The 18,992-nt window shown below is 36.4% G+C and overlaps 1 protein-coding gene across 4 annotated transcripts in view; it reads right to left on the bottom strand.

Annotated features, from left to right (window-relative positions):
• Positions 1–18,992, bottom strand: part of PDE4D (phosphodiesterase 4D) — a 1,076,631-nt gene that overhangs the window by 5,365 nt on the left and 1,052,274 nt on the right. For all 4 annotated transcript variants that reach the window (XM_040622246.1, XM_008691392.2, XM_008691393.2 and 1 more), the window contains 8 exons: positions 13,115–13,208; positions 11,326–11,498; positions 10,625–10,723; positions 9,599–9,763; positions 8,496–8,595; positions 1,948–2,102; positions 959–1,081; positions 275–457 (listed from right to left, as the gene is read on the bottom strand). In XM_040622246.1, the coding sequence (XP_040478180.1) occupies positions 275–457; positions 959–1,081; positions 1,948–2,102; positions 8,496–8,595; positions 9,599–9,763; positions 10,625–10,723; positions 11,326–11,498; positions 13,115–13,208 (1,092 nt within the window). The remainder of the gene's footprint in view (positions 1–274; positions 458–958; positions 1,082–1,947; positions 2,103–8,495; positions 8,596–9,598; positions 9,764–10,624; positions 10,724–11,325; positions 11,499–13,114; positions 13,209–18,992) is intronic.

Below are 18,992 nucleotides of genomic sequence, written 5' to 3'. Positions count from 1 at the left end.
TCAGATAGCCCAAATTCTCTCCATATGTATATACTATATGAATACAGTCATAATGGATGAATACAATGTCATGGGAAATGAATATATGACCATATGAATAAAAATCATAAGAATGAGAGTTTTTTGGCTCATAAACACTAAAGTGAAATTGAGCCTGTCAAGAACAAAGTAATTTTAAAGACCCAATGAAATACTGTATGATGTGTGTACAAAGCAATTAAATGTTTAGGTTGGAGTTTTGTTCTCTCTGCAAACTTTATGCTTAATGCATCACCTGTGACTTTTCCACAGATGCATTGTGCTTGTCACACATAGGACTGATCTCCATGCCCCGCTCCCTCTCTCTGTCTCCTTGGCGGAAGAACTCCTCCATGATGCGGTCGGTCCACTGGCGGTACAGCTGGAGAGGCTTTGTGGGGTTGCTCAGGTCTGCACAGTGCACCATATTCTGAAGGACCTATTAAAAGAGACAAATGCTTTATTCAGCCCTTGCTTCTTCTTGCTCTGTTTTTTTTTTTTTTTTTTTTTTAGCTAGAAATCCACAGTGGATGAATTTGACACTTAAAAATACATGTAGTGTAAGATTCCTTGCAAACAGCTCAACTATGATGTGTCTGTGTATGGTTCACACTTGTATTAACAGCCCCCAATAATGCCCCTTCCACCGTACCGAAATGTCATGAGAAACTGTTTATGTGTGCATGGCTGATTAAATTCAGAGCTGCTTAAGTGGTTGGTTTTTGGAGACATTAGGGTTTTTTTTTTTTTTTTAACACAAATGCAAATGAAAAAACAAATAGAATTTTATCTGGTTAATTCTCAACATAAAGAATTCGGTTAAAAAATTCTGCTTAAAATTACTAAAATCATAAGCTGGAAGAAAGGAAACAGAAGTCTTATCAAAGTTAGACACAGACACGTATGCACACAAACAGAATAAATTCAAATGATGCTTTACCTGAATCCTATCAGAATAATTATCAAGAAGAAGAACTCCAGAACTTGTCACTTTCTTAGTTTCAACCATAGTTTTCAAATCAGCCAGTAGATTCATGTGTTTTGACATGTCTGTTGCAAGTACCTTAAAAGAGTATTTTAGTAAGTAACAAAGTCCAGAGGAAAAGTCAGAATTTGCACATGAAAATAGTAATGCAGAACGTGAAAGAAAAAATGGAAAAACACTATCGCACCTAACAGCAGTGAGTGGGAATTCTGTACTGCTCCTCTGGGCAGCCTCTTCTGCTTTGCTGTAGGTTTTCTGGAAGCCCAGATAAACATGTGCAGTACACAGAAAGTTAGCACCCAGCAACCACTTTCATGGTGAATAAAAGGGGATGAGATCCCCATGGATAAGAAATCAGCACATGCTCTGAAGTTTTTTTTCCATTGGACTAGAAAGTGGTACCTGGACTATGACCAAGTAATTCAACGTTGCTCACAGAATACTTCAGAAACTGGTTAATTTTCTCCTGCTCCAAGACAGATAATTCCTACCTTTGTAGGTACAAAGTGTAACACAGTAAGTTTCTGATAACCAGAGGCTTTCCTGTGTCTTGTAATCACTGTGAATAATACTATGCACCATGGATGTCCGTAAACAGCACCGTCTACTGACATAAGTTTATTTTCCATTTCACAAATGGAAAAAATCCATTTGAACTAACTGCTTTTGTTAGTCATTTTCCCTGCCTGCCACCAGACTGGAGAAGTTGAGAAAATAAAACTAGAATGATGAGGGCAAGCTGTCATTATTCCGAACTCCAAACTGCCAGGAGAAAACCTATTGGAGACCATCAATGCCAGCAGCACAGGTGGCTTCTTGAACGTAAGGGACAGGATGAAGTTTTGAAACGCATGGTTCTATTTACCTGATACTCATCTCATTCTTACTCTTTTAAAAAACCACTTGCATTACAACTCTCTTTTTTGCTTTTATCGGTTACTTACGATGTCAATGACCATTTTCCTTAATGATTGTCTTTGCTTTTTGGTCAAATTCTGGAAAATATCACAGTTTTCTTCCTGAAGCAACTTAAAGCCCACGGCCAAATGATGGTTCTCCAAGACAGAAGAATCATTGTACATCAAGGCAAGTTCGGAGTCTTGAAAGAAAGAAAGGAGATAGAAGATAAGCAAAGCCATTTTTTTCTGAGTTTATCTTATTCTTATTCTTACCTTATTCTTCATATTCTGAGATAAGAAGCAATTTCTCCTCAACATCTTTGTTAGCCTTACCATTACATGACAAAACTCAGGAGAGAATACACTAGTTAATGTAACAGTGGAAAAGAGCACTGGAATGTTGGGAGTGAATTTTAATGCTACTGACATGTGACAAGTCATTTCATTCTATGGTCGTCAGCTGCCTATTTTCTAAAGTGGTAGAAGAGTTGGGCCGAAAGTTCTTGAACCTCCCCTCCAGATCTACCACAGGGAGCTTCATGAGCAGCAGAACATAACTTCATTTTTAACAGTTTTAACAGGTCAACAGCATAAGGTGTCATGTTCCTGCTAACGTGGACCACCTTCCCAACATTTCATAGAATGAAAGGATCATGTGATTTAGGATTATACTCAAGAAGAGTCTGGAACAAATGAACAATTTTAGATTTGCTCATGCTGCTCTTACTCATTTTTTTCCATAGCATAGCTTTGTCAGTCGAAGTTTTACTCATTTTTTCCATGTTCTTTTCCGAGTAACATGGCAGTCACTATATACAGATATATTGCCCTTCCCACCTGCATGCTCATGACTCACAGAGACAGTTGTTCAGCTGCCTACCTAACTCCATAGTGAAGATTTTGCTGTTCCCTTACGACTGCCCTGGACCTGAGTGTTTTAGGCAGTAAGATCCTGCTTCTTTACTGGTTCCTGTAAAGAGCAGATCCAACTCCATAAGGTAGTCATTAAAAAAAAAAAAAAAAAAAAAAAATGGCGCTTTATTCTGTTTCCACTTAGGTCACTGTAAAGACCAAAAGCACATGTATTTGATCTTTTTTCTGACTAATACATGGGAAATATACATTCATTTCTAAGAAAGAAATATCCAATGTTACTCAATGACTATTTTAAAGGAACCAGGAAGGAGAAGAGAAATTCAAGACATATTTCTATTGTGAAATCCTATGAATTTACCAGTACTACAGAAATCGGAATTTTGACATCTAAATTTTTGCTCTCAAACTATAGGAACAGAGATGCGTACAGTACCAAGGAGTAGGTGTGTACAGTCTCTTTTGGGGGGATAAAAACATTCATTCATTCATTCATTCATTCAGATAGTATCTGGTCAAGTCTTACTCTTAAATAGTCTCTGTAAGCTTCTAACTGAACATGTATCTATAGACGTTAAACAGAAATAAAAAAATTAACACTATATAGGATCTTAGTACCTGGTATTATTGTTCTATAGCAGAATCCTATTATACAGATAAATATTGGAAGGAAGGCAAATGTTTTCTGACTGGACAAATAATGCCCAAGTCAACTTTTAGGGTTCTTGTAAGGGAATAAATATGCATATAGATAAGGGGCCTTAATGCACGGACTTATTCAGGCTTGCAAAAACCCGGACTGGTTTATACACCTCAAGAAGAAAGAAGAAAGAAACTAAGGCTGTGGAGCCTGCGGAGGAACAAGGTGAGGCGTTGTTACTTTACGGAAGAGGGTGATCTGTGATACGGATGCTGTAACAGTCAGTCTCCCTTCTAATCGATGTAAAGATGGCCAGGCACACACAGTGCGCTCCAAGAGTCCTGAGCAAGCCCGCCATGGAAAGCTGTTGGTTCCTGATGTTTACTAAGAATCCAGACTGGCCAGAAAGGTGATGAAGAGACTGCTTATGAGTGGGTCTCCCCTGCCTCTCCAGTTTTGGGGCTGTTAACAAGAAGGTGGTGAAGACCACCAATTTTTAAATGAACACGTGGTAGCATTTAAGGAACTAAATCTCAGGGTAGTCATTTAACTTTCTACTCTTCTTTAGGGCTGAAGGCATGTGCACACATCTAAAGGAGGTGAGATTCTGCACCTCCTGAGAAGTTTTTCTCCAAAGACGCTGTTGTAGCACTTCTACATAGAGTCCTTGAAGGTTCAGGAATCACCAGAAAGTTGCCTTAACACTTTGGTCTAAGGTACAGGAAGGTAGGGTGGGGGGTGAGAAAATAGTTTATAGAACATTTCTGTTGAAACCTGTTTGTCGTCAAGGCCCAGTATAAGTCACCTCCTGCATGAAGCCCTTCCTGATCACCATAGGCAGAACTGCTCACTTTCTGCTGTCAAGTCCTTCATACTTTGTACTACTGATTCAGCCCTGATCACATTCCACCTGACTTGTCATTATCTCTGTTCGAGTCTTAACAATCTCCTCCAAAGACCTCCCAACCCATTTAGAGACTTAAGAACCTATATAAAATGAAAAGTCATTCATGAAATGTGCATGGTTGTCTGGTTTCTCCTGGCATTTCTGAAAAAATATTTCTCCTTGAAATGGGAAAGGGAAGTGGTAGTTTTAAGATCTAGTTGCCAAGGACAAAGGATTAAAACTGGCTCACTCCTTCAATTCATTAATGTTCTATGCCTGTAACCTGTCTCATTTTTCTCCACCTGACCGGTCCCATCTGATATTCATGTGTTACAGTCTATTCTCTTCCAGTGGAATGCAAGCTCTTCAGAGCCAGGCCATTATCTCGTTCACCCATATATTCCTAATGCCTACAACGCTGTTTGGCACAGAGTAGGCTCTCAGTATTTTTTTTTTGTTGTTGAATAAAATATCAATCTCTGTAGTATTTCTATATAATCATATTTGATAAAAATGAATTTATCCTTATTTTGAAAGTGTTAGATTTATGCACAAAAATAACATTCTATATAGAATCTACAGATACAACTATGGAAAGCTTATTTTAAAATAAGACTAGAGAAATAAAACAGTGTGTACACTGGTAGCTAAATCCAGCTCCACTTTAGTAGAGTGAAATGTCTCTGCTCTTGGAAATCAAAGCCATATGCTTTGAACACATGACCAATGTGAGTAAATCTTTTTCTCTAAAATTTAGGCATCTTTCCTATAAACAAAAATTACTTGTTTTCCAAGTAAAATTTAATACTATATATATTCTGTACTTTTGACAGTGCTTTATTGTTCCAGAAAACAATGCTGTGAAGTCAAATGCTTTTGTTATGATAAATACAGCATGTTCTATTCAAAACTTTATGATGCTATTTACATTTTATGGGTTTATTTACATGTACTGTCCTTGAAAAAGACTTATGCAGCTTACTCTGGAATTTCAACTTCTTAAAATCCTACTCAGAGTCCCCCATTACCCCAATCACTTATAAAACTGAACCAACTCTGCCTGCAGAAATGATGTCTCTGTTTTCAAAACCGCTGGCACGTTTACCATGAGTGTACATATCATTTAGTATCAAATCATTTGGCACCTACAAGTGGAACGAATGATGGGAACTATTGTCACAACTAAGAAACGGAGGAGTACCTGGAGTGGGAAGCAGCCTGGTGAGCTCCAGAACCCTTCTACAGGGGTGTGGGGGGGGGGGGGATCGTGCAACCTCACTGCACCTCTGTAGCCTCCTTAAAATAGGACAAATGACCTCCCAACTATGGGTTTGTAAATGTGATGATTAGAAGTCTGTAGACTTTTCTATTATAAGAAACAGATTCAACCCTTGGCTTTGGACAAGTTGGCAGCACCAGCTCCAAGGTTAAGAGCTGAGAGGGTGTAGTCTGAACCACTGAGGCTCAATCAATCAGGAAAAAAACAGAAAATATACACTTAATCTCTCTCTCTCTCTCTCTCTCTCTATATATATATATATATATAAAGGGTTTGCTGGAAACTAAAAATCATCACATAATTTTGATAGAGTATCTCACAAAGCTATTATTACAAGTTTACAAGTTATGAGAGAGACTCCTTTATAGAACACTGTGAAATTCAAACTTACTTGTGTTACTGGTTACTTATTAACCTCTTCTGTGTCCTGAAATAAAATGCTTGCTGGCCTGACCCCTAGTCAAAAGCTAACTAAGGCAGTGGATTCTCATAATGACCCGGGGCCCTGATCCTCTCCGGGATACTTTCATGCACCAGGTGATGATGCTGGTTCATTCTCTCAGGAATAACACAGCCTCCTCACACCCCACCCTTGAGAAAACATCAGCAATCCAAAGCTGCTCTGGGAACTGTTACCCTCCCAGTGTTGCTGAGGTCTCAAAGAAAGATCATCACACCATCACTGAATAACAAAGTACTTGCAGAAGTAGGATTAGTTACCCTTCCACCTCAGGCAGGTCATCAGCAAAATACCCTTAAGCAGACACCCGTGGCCGTTGTCACTGTATTTATAATTGTCCCCTAAATTTGTTCATCATCTATCTCAGATGGTCTCAAGCTTTGGAGGACATCAGACTCATCTGCGGATTGAGGTGTTGCTAGCTTAAACTTCACACTCCATGGGTACCCTAACGCCTGCAGGAGTTCTCCAGGGCCAGCCTAAGCTCATTTGACCTTAGGGGTCTACAAGAGAGAATAACAGAGCTGGTTCTCATTTTTCTTAAAAAAATTATCAGAGTACTTGGGAACTGACTTTATTATCAGTTATTCTAATTTGTTCTTTAATCTCTTCTTAATTGTAATGTTACAAAAGAGAACAAAAGTATTGTAGAGAGTAGAATGCAAAGATAACACACCAGTCTATATTTTGCATACCTTTTTTTAAAGGCCGACATTAAAATACAATTTTTATGTCTTTGAAAGGTTAGGAACATATCAAAACATACATAAGAATCAAAATAGTAAATCTGGTCAGGCTAAGGAAAAGTGCCCGCGTAGAGCACACTGTAATATATGACCTCTCTGCCCTTCTCAGAAGGACAGTCAACCCTGAGCACTGATACTGTAAGCTCATATAGTTGCATCTGATGTGTATAAACATTTATGTGTTAATATTTAGTAATGTCTTGATGACTCTTGAAAGCACCCCATTTATAGGTTCTCACAGGATGGCTGGAACATGAGATGTTAGCCTCTCCAATCCTGAGTTAATAAGTTCATAAACCAAACTGTTAAAATGTACTTGAGTAACCACACTTCTCAGGAAATCCATGACTTTCCTAACCCTTGTACATGTAAAATGAGTCACAGAAGTACATTTTGTTATAGAGTAGTCCAAAGGCGATTGAGACATAAAAAATAAATGTAAATAATCTTAAACATCCGAGTTAAATCTCTCAAAGTGAGGCTACATTTAAATTGCCTCTTTAAATCTGGCTACAGCAAAGTATAGGAAATAAAAGGGGAATGAAGAGACGCCACAGAGTTCGACTTCTTTAGTCAAAAGAAGGCTGTTATCTACAATCTCATAGCAAAAAAAGGGCAGACTTTTAATAGATAAGAAATTCTCTAACAACTTTGCATTTATTTTTTTTGTATGTAAATGTGAATTTATAAACATTAATCTACTGTGGTGGGAGGAAATTAAATACTACTACATTTAAATCATTTACCAATTAACTTCAACTGTCAAAAGAATAGAAATTTTGTAAAACTGAAACCTCTTTGCAAAGGCATAGCTCAAGCACTGCCTAAACATTCCCTACAGACGTTTTCTATGAAGCTGTGTGTCAGAGATGCCCCATATTAAACAGTCTCTACCACTCCTCATATGTCCAAATTTAGTGATGCCTTTTTTTTTTTTTTAAATAAAGATTTTATTTATTTATTTGAGAGAGAGAGAGAAAGAGCAGGCGAGCACGTGCATGAGCAGAGGTTGGGGGGTTAGGGGGTGAGGGAGAAGCAGACTCCTTGCTGAAATGGGAGCCTGGGGCTCCATCCCAGGACCTTGAGATCAGGACCTGAGCTGAGGACAGATGCTCAGCCGACTAAGCTACCCAGGCATCCCAAGTACTGACTTCTTATTTGATGAAATGTCACGGATGAGAAAAAAAACTTGATGGTTAAAATATTTAAATAAAAGAGAAATCAAAAGAGATAGTAAGTCAAAGAGATGTTCCTATTGCCCTCAACAGAAGATATAAAAAGGAAAGAACAGAGCTAGCCATGGTGGTGTATGAGGAAAGAGTAATCATAGCCTCTGAAGAGGATGAAATGAAAACCTACATAAAGTGAGGAAGATTTAACTTCTCCTGTTTTTATTTAAAACTTTAGGGACTATATAACTATATAAATCATTCTGCAAACTTTCACTTTTGATTACCCTTGTCTACTAACATATTATTTCTAGAGAAGTACTGGAATGCATGTTTTTCAAAAAACATAAGCCTCATGGTATAGAACAATAATTTTCAGAGCTAGGTTACATTAACACACACTATCAATAAAGTACACATTTACACACCCCAAAAGAACATTATGACTCTGGAAACACCCCAAGTTTATACACAAACTCGGTCATTCTAAGACATACAAAGGAAAAATGTTTTCTGCAAAAATAAACAAACTTCACTCACTTGTATTGATCAGAAACTGATTGGACACACCAGGGTGATCTACATCATGTATTGCACTGGCAAAAATTGCTGCAAGAATCTCCAAATCTGTAAACACAGCCTGTAAATTCAGACAAGACACATAACATCGACGCTCTGTAATAATACAATGAAAGGTATGTACAAATGCAAAATTACTTCCTAGAATTTGTTGGAAAACAGAATGAAGCTTCAAAATATTTAATAGCTTATTTTAAAAGTATTTAAGATGTTTAAGGATGTCCTGAAAACGTACATAAAATTAATGACACAAGCAATTATTTTCTTTCATTCAGACCAGGGACTCTCCATCTCAGCAGAATTGACATTTGGGGGCAGATTATTCTTTGTTGTGGGAGGCTATGCTGTGCACTGTAGTATCAGGGTCCCTGACCTGGAGCATGAGATGTCAAAAGCATCTATCTCCAACTTGTGACAGCCATGTCTCCACATATTGTCAAATGTGCCTGGGGGTCAGGGCAGGAGGAATAGGGAGGAAGAACCCCAGTAGAGAACCACTCGCTCAGATGATGAGGTACTAACACGATTTTATGATGAAAACAATCTGAACTATAAAATATATTGGCAAAAGAGAATCTTTCCCCCAAACGATTAAGGAAATCAAATTGTCTTAATAAACATTTAATGGAACAACTTCTTAAAATCTGGTAGAATTAAAGATGTGTTTCTTTCTGAAAAATTCTATGAAAAATATCAAAGCTTTGTCTCTATTTTATAAATAACATCATCCTTTGAACTATAAATGTAAAAGGCATCAGGCTAAATTCCAAAAAAACTAACTGAAACTGAATAAGCCAGACGTACTTTATGGAATGTCCACTAGGTCATTTCAAAGAAGCAGTATCATGAACAGATGAATCCCTAAGTCTTTGATCAACTTTCACAGGCAAAATTCATCAAAGACTGAACTGTCTATTAATCACAACAACATTTTTTCCCTATAACTCAACATACTTCCAATGAAGCCATTAATTTTCTGCCCCGCACACCCTTCAGTATAAAAGTTTAAGAGACGTTTGTGAGTAGCAGGTTAGTGGTCTCAGAGTTTTAGAAACCAGATTTACCTCCAAAGCAGGTGTAGATAACAGCACATGTGTCGACTGGACCACATCTGCAGCATGAATATTGTTGTGGTAGGCCACGTCAGCATGGTAATGGTCTTCCAGGGTCATAAGGTATGTAATTAAAGTGTCTACTGGAATTTTAAATGTTTTTAATAAATCCCGTTCCTGTAGGAAAGGAAATCCTCTTAACATTTTGTTTTCATATAAAAACATTTTCCATGGAGTGTGTTAACAGAAAAATCACACCAGTGTCACCTATGGATAACCCAGAATAGAAACAGCATCTCGTAGTGTCTAGGGAGGGAAATGGAACCCTCTGAGAATATCCAGAGGCTTTGGGGACAAAGCCAGGGTAGCGTTGTCCTTCTGGGGCCGAACGTTGCTTTCCTCAAGAGGTATGGCGTCAGGAATGAGCTGCCAACTGTCAAAGTGTCTGTGTCGGATCATCACGAAGGCAGCTTCAGTCCAGTACCACCGACTTTAGCTAATGGGTCACACCGCCTGAAACTCAACATGTTCTCTAGGGTGGAACATGCCATGCCAGTTCCAGGGTGTCTGCAGCCTCAACTCCTCATTTATATCCTAATCCTGTGTTGGGGCAAAAGCTCAACAAGAATGGGAAACTGATACGGAGAAGAGAGCAGTACAAGAAACAGCAACTGAAGAAACTATCTTCTAAGGTTGATCAGAAAGGAACTTATTCATTTCTAAGTTAGTACTCCACTCTCTATGCAAATCAGGGTCATGGACATGATTTTTAAACTCTTGTTTTAATGAATTGCTTCAATATTCCCACATGACTACTTCTTGGAATGGAAAAAAAAAAATAACAAAATTGGTTTAGTTGTGATTGACCCACACTCCATACTTTATCATTTGTCCCTTGGTAAAGGGGCAAATAAGAAAAAAAGTATCAAAATAAGCAAAAGAGGGTGAATAGTAAAGAAGATAAAACACAAGCACATTTCACAGACTCGACATTATGTCACCCAATAAAGGAAAGGGGATAGAACTTAACCACATTACCTGAAAAATAGTATGCATGATAACAGTCAAAGGCCGGTTACCAGACAGCTCTGCTATTCTGAAAACATGAAGACCCCATTTGTTCACATCTTCTAGTTCCTGGGGTTACAGAAAGATTGAAAAAATTAGGAAGCAGAAGTAGAATATAAATCAATGAACACAGTCATTTAAACGTAACTGACTTTAATAAAAAGAGTGTTAGGTTTTACAAAAAAGATTCATTTTAGATGTAATGGATGCAGCCCCATAAGTACAGGCAAACTTTTAGGTAAACCCACTTAAATGTACTGAAAACTGAACAGTATGGCTTAACTTTATGACTCTGACGACACAACGTAGTTACGTACTTTGACTATCAATTTCAGAGCATTTCTTCAATAGATAAAATCTATTCACAAAACCTTAACTATTCTCCTGAAACCCAAAGCACATAAAATATTTCTAACTCTTTAAGGTCAAACAATCAAAAGGAGATGTAAAAAAGCAACAAACACATACACCAAACCACCTGTCCAAATCCACATATTAATAACACCCAAATAATTTGTAAAGAGCTTTATAAAGTACTTTGCCACCTTTCAAATAAAAAAAAAGGACCCCACAAATTAATGAACTAGTCCATCTATTTAAAAGAGAAAGAATTTAAACTCACTAAAAGGCACCCCAACATATTTTGATCACGATCCTTAAAATCTTCTTACCTTGGCAAGGACATCTTCTTGTTCAGTTTTAACCCCAAATCTCGGGATGCTTGAATTCGTCAAACTGGAGCTGTGCATCAACTTCTTGACCCCACTGATCTGAGACATTGGCCTTTTCTTTTTCTCTTTTTCCTTCTGAGTTGGAGAAGGAATTTCCACTTCATGCTGCTTATCTGACGAAATTTAGAAAAGGTTCTACATTTACTGTGACGTCTACCCAAGTTGTCACTTTTTAATCATAACGTCCATAACTGGGCAGGTTTTAATTAATCATGATATATTCCAGAAAATGTTTCCAAGAAACACTTCTTTTAGAGAAGTTGAGTATTTACAATTTGATGTGGACTTATTATGATACCCTCCAACAAAAAATAGAGCAAATAAATCCCACTGCAAAATAATTAACATCAAATGTATTCAGTGGTTACTACTTGGATGGAATGCTGTAATTTTTTTTTTTTTTTTTTTGGCAAGACTTATGATAGCAGACTTGGAAAAAGCAAAACATATTGGTTATTTCCACTGTTCATTAACTCTGTCCCTGTTTGAAATTCACTTAGTGGCTTGGAAACTGCTCTTGCCAACTAAGGATTCCAGTTTTAATACCTATTTTGAAAAGGAAGGAACTTCATCCACAAATATAAAAACAGGACTGGGTGAACCTAATGGCTTACTGAAATGGGTCAAAATGTAAGAATACAAACAATATATTTGAATGACTTACATTCTTTCTGCTATTTTATATTTTCTATACTGTAGTGAGATAATGGTTACAATGTAACAAGGAGAGCAAAGGTAATTTCCAGTATCGTCTGATAAGTAACTGTCAGATTCAATTGCTGTTTCCAAATAAAATATATTAGATACCTCAGTATTTTCATCAACTATTTCAAGGCAGTGAGCTCCTCTAACTCATCCTTGCACATTGCGTGTGTTCAATAAATGTCTCTTTAGTGAAAGTGCTAATTAGGTATTACAGCAATTTTTTTTTTTTAAAGATTTTATTTATTTATGTGACAGAGAGACAGCCAGCGAGAGAGGGAACACAGCAGGGGAGTGGGAGAGGAAGAAGCAGGCTCCCAGTGGAGGAGCCCGACGTGGGACTCCATCCCGGAACGCCGGGATCACGCTCTGAGCGGAAGGCAGACGCTTAACCACTGTGCTACCCAGGCGCCCCAGCAATTTTGTTTTGAAAGTAAATTCAAATCAAGGATATGTTCACATTATTGACTTTCGCTAAATGAATTTTCTTCCCGTGGACGGGGGTGAGGGTGGGAGTGGGGGTGGGGGGGTGGTATCCCAGTACACTACACTGTCAACTATTATTATCAGCAAGCTTTTCTTCAGTGGTTGTATTGTATCCACCTCATCAGTCTACCAGGCTTGGTGTTAACTGACTATAACTCATTATGGCAGGGACCATTTCTAATTTATCATTACCAAATGCCCACCAATGTCTGGAATTTAACAAGAATTTGTTGAATGCATGCATACATCTCTCTGTAAAACACATTTTATGGTTAATGCTTTGGAAAAACTGGCAATCTACAACTTTAATCCAGAGAATCCCTAAAGTCCTGAATAAAACTAAACATAAAAAATGTACTTTATCACCTCAGATTCCAAAGCTTACAGGCTTAGGCACTCAAATTATTAATAGGATGAAGGAAAACAAAAGGAATTCCTAACACTCATTTGGTTTCCAAAATGAATTGGTGCCCCAATCTACCTCCAAAAACAAACAACTCAAGAGAAAAGTTTAAAATTGCATTTAAATGATTATTCTCACCTAAGAATGTGTTTGAAATATACTCTGACACTTGATTTCCAGACCGACTCATTTCAGAGAGATGGGTGAGCTCTCGATTAAGCATCCTTTTAAACTGAAAAACAGAAAAATAAAATGAAGTAACATAAGAGGAGATGTAATTGAGGTAACACAAGCATACTGTAAGATACAGAAAACATGCCCAAGAATTTTTAAGTTGTCCCGACAGTTTCGATCAGTGAAATGCAACAGAACTTTCTATAATGATGGAGAGTTCTAGAATCTGAGCTGTCCATAACGGTAGACACTAGTCACGTGTGGCTATCAAGCACTTGAAATGTGACTAGTGAAAATGAGGAGCTGATTTCTGAATTTTATTTCATTTTAATTTAAATTTAAATGGCCACATGCAGCACAGATTTAGACATTCGAGGACATTAATTAAAGGGGAAAAAAGGAATAAAAAGTTAAGGTGCATATTAGTATTTAGAGAAGGAAAAAAACTAATTTATTGGCACACATATGTGCTGTCACACAATAGAACACGATTTATCAATTAATTTGTCATTTGCAGAAATCGGTATGTATACTGGTTAGAGGTTAAAATGTTGTCTTTTACCCCAAAGCAAAAGTGAATAGATTTGAGTATTCTTTCAGAACTATAGAGAAGTAAAATGTTTGAACAGATACTATATAATTTTTCCTTTTAAAGTTTTTCCAAGTAGAAGGTGTAATTATTTTTTGTTTCTCAGCATCCATGGGACTTACCAATCCATTTCTCTAAAGTCACATAAATACGAAACAGGTCAATTTTCAATACTCAATTTCATTACTTCACAACTTATTTTACTGATGCCAGGGTGCCTATTTTATCCTAAGAAACACTGGAATTAACTTATAACCATCAGATGGCATTACCCAAATCCAAGATTCTCCAAGACTTTATGCTTTTCCATCTCTCAGCTGTTTGTTACTATGTTTTCTTTTGATTCCCAAAATAGCCCAGATGGCCCTTTAAGAAACAATGATCTTTTTCTATTACACAGATTACTATTAGGTACTTGATCAAAAAAAGTCAAACACATTTTACTCTAATGTTCAGTAGACTTTAGAATTTCAAATTTCACCATAAATTCTCATTTAAGTCTGGGGGGAAAATGTAGTGAATTTACCATTTTAGTAATGTTTGAAATGTAATTCTAATTCAGTATTTAGTTTATTAGAATTTAAGAAAAAAATCTTGCTTCTCTGGATAATTCATACCAAGGTATCCTAAGTCAAGATAATTTGGCAAATAACTTCCAAAGTCAATCTTATTGATCATTTAGATAAGGTGCAGGAATTTATCCCAAAAGTACTGAGGGAGATCAACAGAAACATTTCAATAGACTGCTGGATGTAAGAAATGTCTATTAGTGTTCTCCAGTAGCCAAAACCGAAGAACTGGCCATAACCAATAATAATTTTTCTAGTTGTTAATTTATAGGTCTGGGGAACTTATTCTTTAACTCAGAAACGTTAAGTTCATTTTTTTTTTTGTTCACATATTCTTTCAATACCTTTCCTTTAATTATAAAGTGCATACATGATAGAGAAAATCTAGAAAGCTATATAGAAAAAATTAGAAATCATGAATATCCCCATTGCTCAGAGATAACCATAATTACCTACATTCCCATCTATGTCTTTCTTCCCAACATTTATTTGTATATATTTTAAATTGGCATCATGCAGTATACAAAATATAGGCTGCTGCTTGTTTTCACTCAAAATTATACATTATGATCTGCTGGGAAAAATCTGGGGCTCCTAAGAATACTCATGACACATTTACAATAGTGTTCAAAACATTTCCTGTCCATTTTCCACAAAGTTATATATATATATTTTTAAAAGATTTTATTTATTCATTCGACAGAGATAAAGACAGCCAGCGAGAGAGGGAACACAAGCAGGGGGAGTGGGAGAGGAAGAAACAGGCTCATAGCGGAGGAGCCTGATGTGGGGCTCGATCCCAGAATGCCGGGATCACGCCCTGAGCCGAAGGCAGACGCCCAACCGCTGTGCCACCCAGGCGCCCCGATTTTCCACAAAGTTATATTGAATTAAATGATAAGCAATTAACTAATTAAATGAGCTAATAGGAAGTATCTTGTTTTTTGCCCGGCACATAGCAGGTGCTTAACACTGAGTTCCTTCTATCTCCCAGTTTCCTGGGCCTTTTATAGTGATAGCTGATATTCATCATTGCAGGACAAACAGATGGAAGATCTGACTAGTTAAGCCCACAAAAAAATATACATATAAACATCTAGTTCCCCTACCCATTCCCAAAAGTAATTTAGGATATTATTCACATAGGAGATGATAACCATGCTTCAAAAATATAACAAAAAATACAATGAGCAAGGCCCAAAGGTAAGTAAATCCTCGTTTAACAAATGAAATTTACTCTTGGAAAAATCTACTCTCTAGGCAAAACAAAACCAAAGAGACTCTGCTAAGCATTTAAGACATATATTGAGTGAAATATCTCTTGGACTTGAAATTGTCTGTGCTGTGAATTAAAAGTTGCCAGTAAGAACTGCCTGATCATGACAGTGTGTTTTGGGGAGGGGAGGGGAATGTTAGGCAGGGCTTTCAGCCACTCCTAGCCCCTCTTCAGTCTATACAGCAGCTGCTGTCCACCTGCCCTCCATGCATTTCTCTCCATGTAACTAAAAAAGGATGTACGTTTGGGGGTAGGGGTGGGTGCAATAGAAAAAGTTAGAGAGGGACCCAGTTTTTCCATAAAACTACCTTCTAACTTGGAAGCAACTTAGTATGAGGAATATGTTGCCATATGCCCAGCAGAAAAAATTACATGGTACCTGCAGATATGCAGCACAAATTACTGGATTCTCTGGAATAATACAAACAATGAATTGTAATTTTCCAGGCAGTTAGTTTATATGATCCCTCAAAACAGCCAGTCAATACAGATAACTAAGGCAAAAAATGCCAGTGAAAGGAAATCACAGACTGATAAATTACAGGTCGCACATGCACTGATTGTACGTGCACATATACATCTCTTCCCAGACTACCCTTATGCTGTTGTTCAAAACCTGGAAGTGGGGGGTGGAGAAACCCTTCAGCGCACACCTATATCCCTGCCAAGGTTTGGCAGGTGCTCTAAGGAAGGCAACATTTCCTCTTAATATGATTAGAAGAAACAGTATTTTCAGCAGTTCTCTTTATTTCCAAGGGAAAAGGTGTGGGAGATTTCTTAAAGACAATTTTCAAAGAATCAACTAAGTTATAAGAGCATTTTCTAAAAGGAGTTAAAATTGCTTCCCTTTTTTGCTGTTGATATAAAACTTTCAGGGAAGCTAAATTAATAACCACAAAAATTACCATCAGGGCTTTCTCAACTGGTTTTACAGTACAATCTTGGAGTGTAGAGCTGGCTGTACTAAAGAACAAGACACTAAACAATTCAACTATCATTTAAAAATGTAAGTGGAATTTCTCTCATTTAAGATAACTACACACCATTTATTAGGATAACTACACAAAATTATCATGAGAGGAAAATGATTAGAAAAGGCAGTAAATGTGTTTTTCCTAGAACATTGCTACAGTCCTCAATTTATAGATTTAGAAGAGATACAATACACAACTGGCTTTCAAAAAAAAAAGAAAACTGGTTGCAAGATGCAGAGCAATTTAATTGAGCATTTAGATATTTTAAAAAGTGACCTCTAAATATTTTGTTTGGTGAGTTATTCTGATTGCTTTTGATCTCAACAGTGTGAAATAATAGATGGAATTACTGTTCCAACAATGAAAAAAAAAAGAGGAAAATTTAAGTGAATGCTTTCAAATCCTTTGTTCTCATTATGCATCAGAATGCCTGCGTGCAGCATGTAAAACATAAAGAAAAGTGAAAATGCAGTTGAAATAAATTCTGTATTTTGCTTTTTAAACTCCCATTTTCTAATTTATGTTCTACATTTAAGACTGTTGAGGAAAGCAAAATTAAATAATAAAATAAAATTAGAGTATTCTTAAACATAATCCCTGTATGCCAATGTCCTGGGTACATTTTACATTCTCCTAATATTAATTAAGAAGGTGGTAAAGGTCAAACATTCAGAAAATGCTTAACCTGCCCCACCCTTGACCCCAACTAAAAATCACTTGAATATGCTGCACTGTGATATATTACAAGTTTGGTAGATATCAGCATTAAAAGCTAAAATAAATACTGCATTGGCTGTATAAATAAATCTGTCAAAATGCATAAGACTACATATATTTAAATTTGCCCTTCTTAGGTGTTTTTAGCAATATACTATTAAAACATAAACAAGGCTGGCCAGCAACAATTTTCCTCAAAAATATAAGCTCTACAACTCCTTATTTAGATTCTTGTAAGTGTTGTTCATAATCATAATACAAATATGAAGCTCTTCAAAAACGTATTAAAAATGAGCTGTCTGAAAGCTAGGAGATGAGTTCTAGGGAGATTGTGGGATTTTCCTTTATTATTTTCTATACTTTTCTGTACTAAAAAAATTTTAAGCCAAAAATGGCTAACAAAATTCAAATAATGGGAGTCTGTATATTTCAAAAACAATTAAAAAAACTGGGCCATCCATCAACTTAAAAGGAAGTGGGGAATCATGACTCCTTGGACAACTAAAACTGAAATAAATTTTCTTAGAATGTGAGAAAATCTCACAGCAGAGGACATTTTTCTCTAAAAAGAAACAAAGAAGATGAAAAATATTTCAATCCAAGAGTCCTTAAAGTAATGGAAAAGGATTCTGAAAAATTATGTATTTTGATTGGCTCAAATGATCAAGAATAGATTTCAAGTTCTGAAGTGATGCTTGATTTAGGACTGAAAAAGGTTTCTCTACCTCCTGCTTCTATCACAGAGATCAGATCGCCAAGAGGCTTGCCAAGTGGAACAGAATCTTAATAAATTCAGTGTATTACTTCATTTCCTGAGATTAACAAAAGTAGCAGTATCAGATGAACTTTATATATTTCTTCCAGTTTTACAAAAAGATAATCAAGTGTTCATTTTAATAATATATCACTTAAATAGTCAGGTAATGTCAATTTTTAATGTCATCTACATCTTTATATCCAAAGATGAAAAAAAATACTCATCAGGGTTAAAGTGGTGTAGATTTTTAGAAAGAGCCGCAAATTAATTTTCATAAACTTTAAGTGCTACATATGACTCATACATCAGTGCAAGCAATTGGACCCAATAATTTATTTCCAATGATTTTGTTTGATTACCTTGATATTTAAAAGCACAACTCAAATCTATACCCTATGACAAAAACAAGAACCACTGCACATTAAAAAGCTATTTAAACATGCAAACTACAACTAATAAAAGTTATGCATTTTCTCCTTATCTTGACCACCAAAAACACATACTTATGTAGTTCACGTCTAAGGAAAAAAAAAAAAAAAGACTGCTTACAAAGCTTAACTCCACTGTAATTTATTAAAACTATCAGTTATGTAATCAGAGCAATTAGGAGCTAAATAAATCTTACCTTTATGTAGCCCCAAGACACTGACAGTAAATAGTTTGCTTCAGGCATTTTTGATTGATTATATAGAGACAGTAAGTTCTAAAATATGTATATCTTCAAAACCCTGATACTTTTAACAAAATCCGCAAGCCAGAGTGTGGGTTTTTAAAGATTTTTGGTAATTAAGTATACACAAGAAAGCCTTGCATTAGGTCCCATCCAGCCGTCTTCCCATTGAACACATGCCATTTGTAAAACTCCAGAATGAAACAGAATTCTACAACTATTCTGAATAAAGAAAATTCATGTGATAAAGAAATATCTAACGATCTAAGGGTCTGCATCTTTTTCTCCCT

This window comes from Ursus maritimus, unplaced genomic scaffold (assembly GCF_017311325.1).
Source record: "Ursus maritimus isolate PB19 unplaced genomic scaffold, ASM1731132v1 scaffold_5, whole genome shotgun sequence".
In the NCBI taxonomy this organism is placed as follows: domain Eukaryota; kingdom Metazoa; phylum Chordata; class Mammalia; order Carnivora; family Ursidae; genus Ursus; species Ursus maritimus.
Note: the sequence above shows the minus strand (reverse complement) of the source record. Positions and strands in the feature narration are given on the sequence as shown.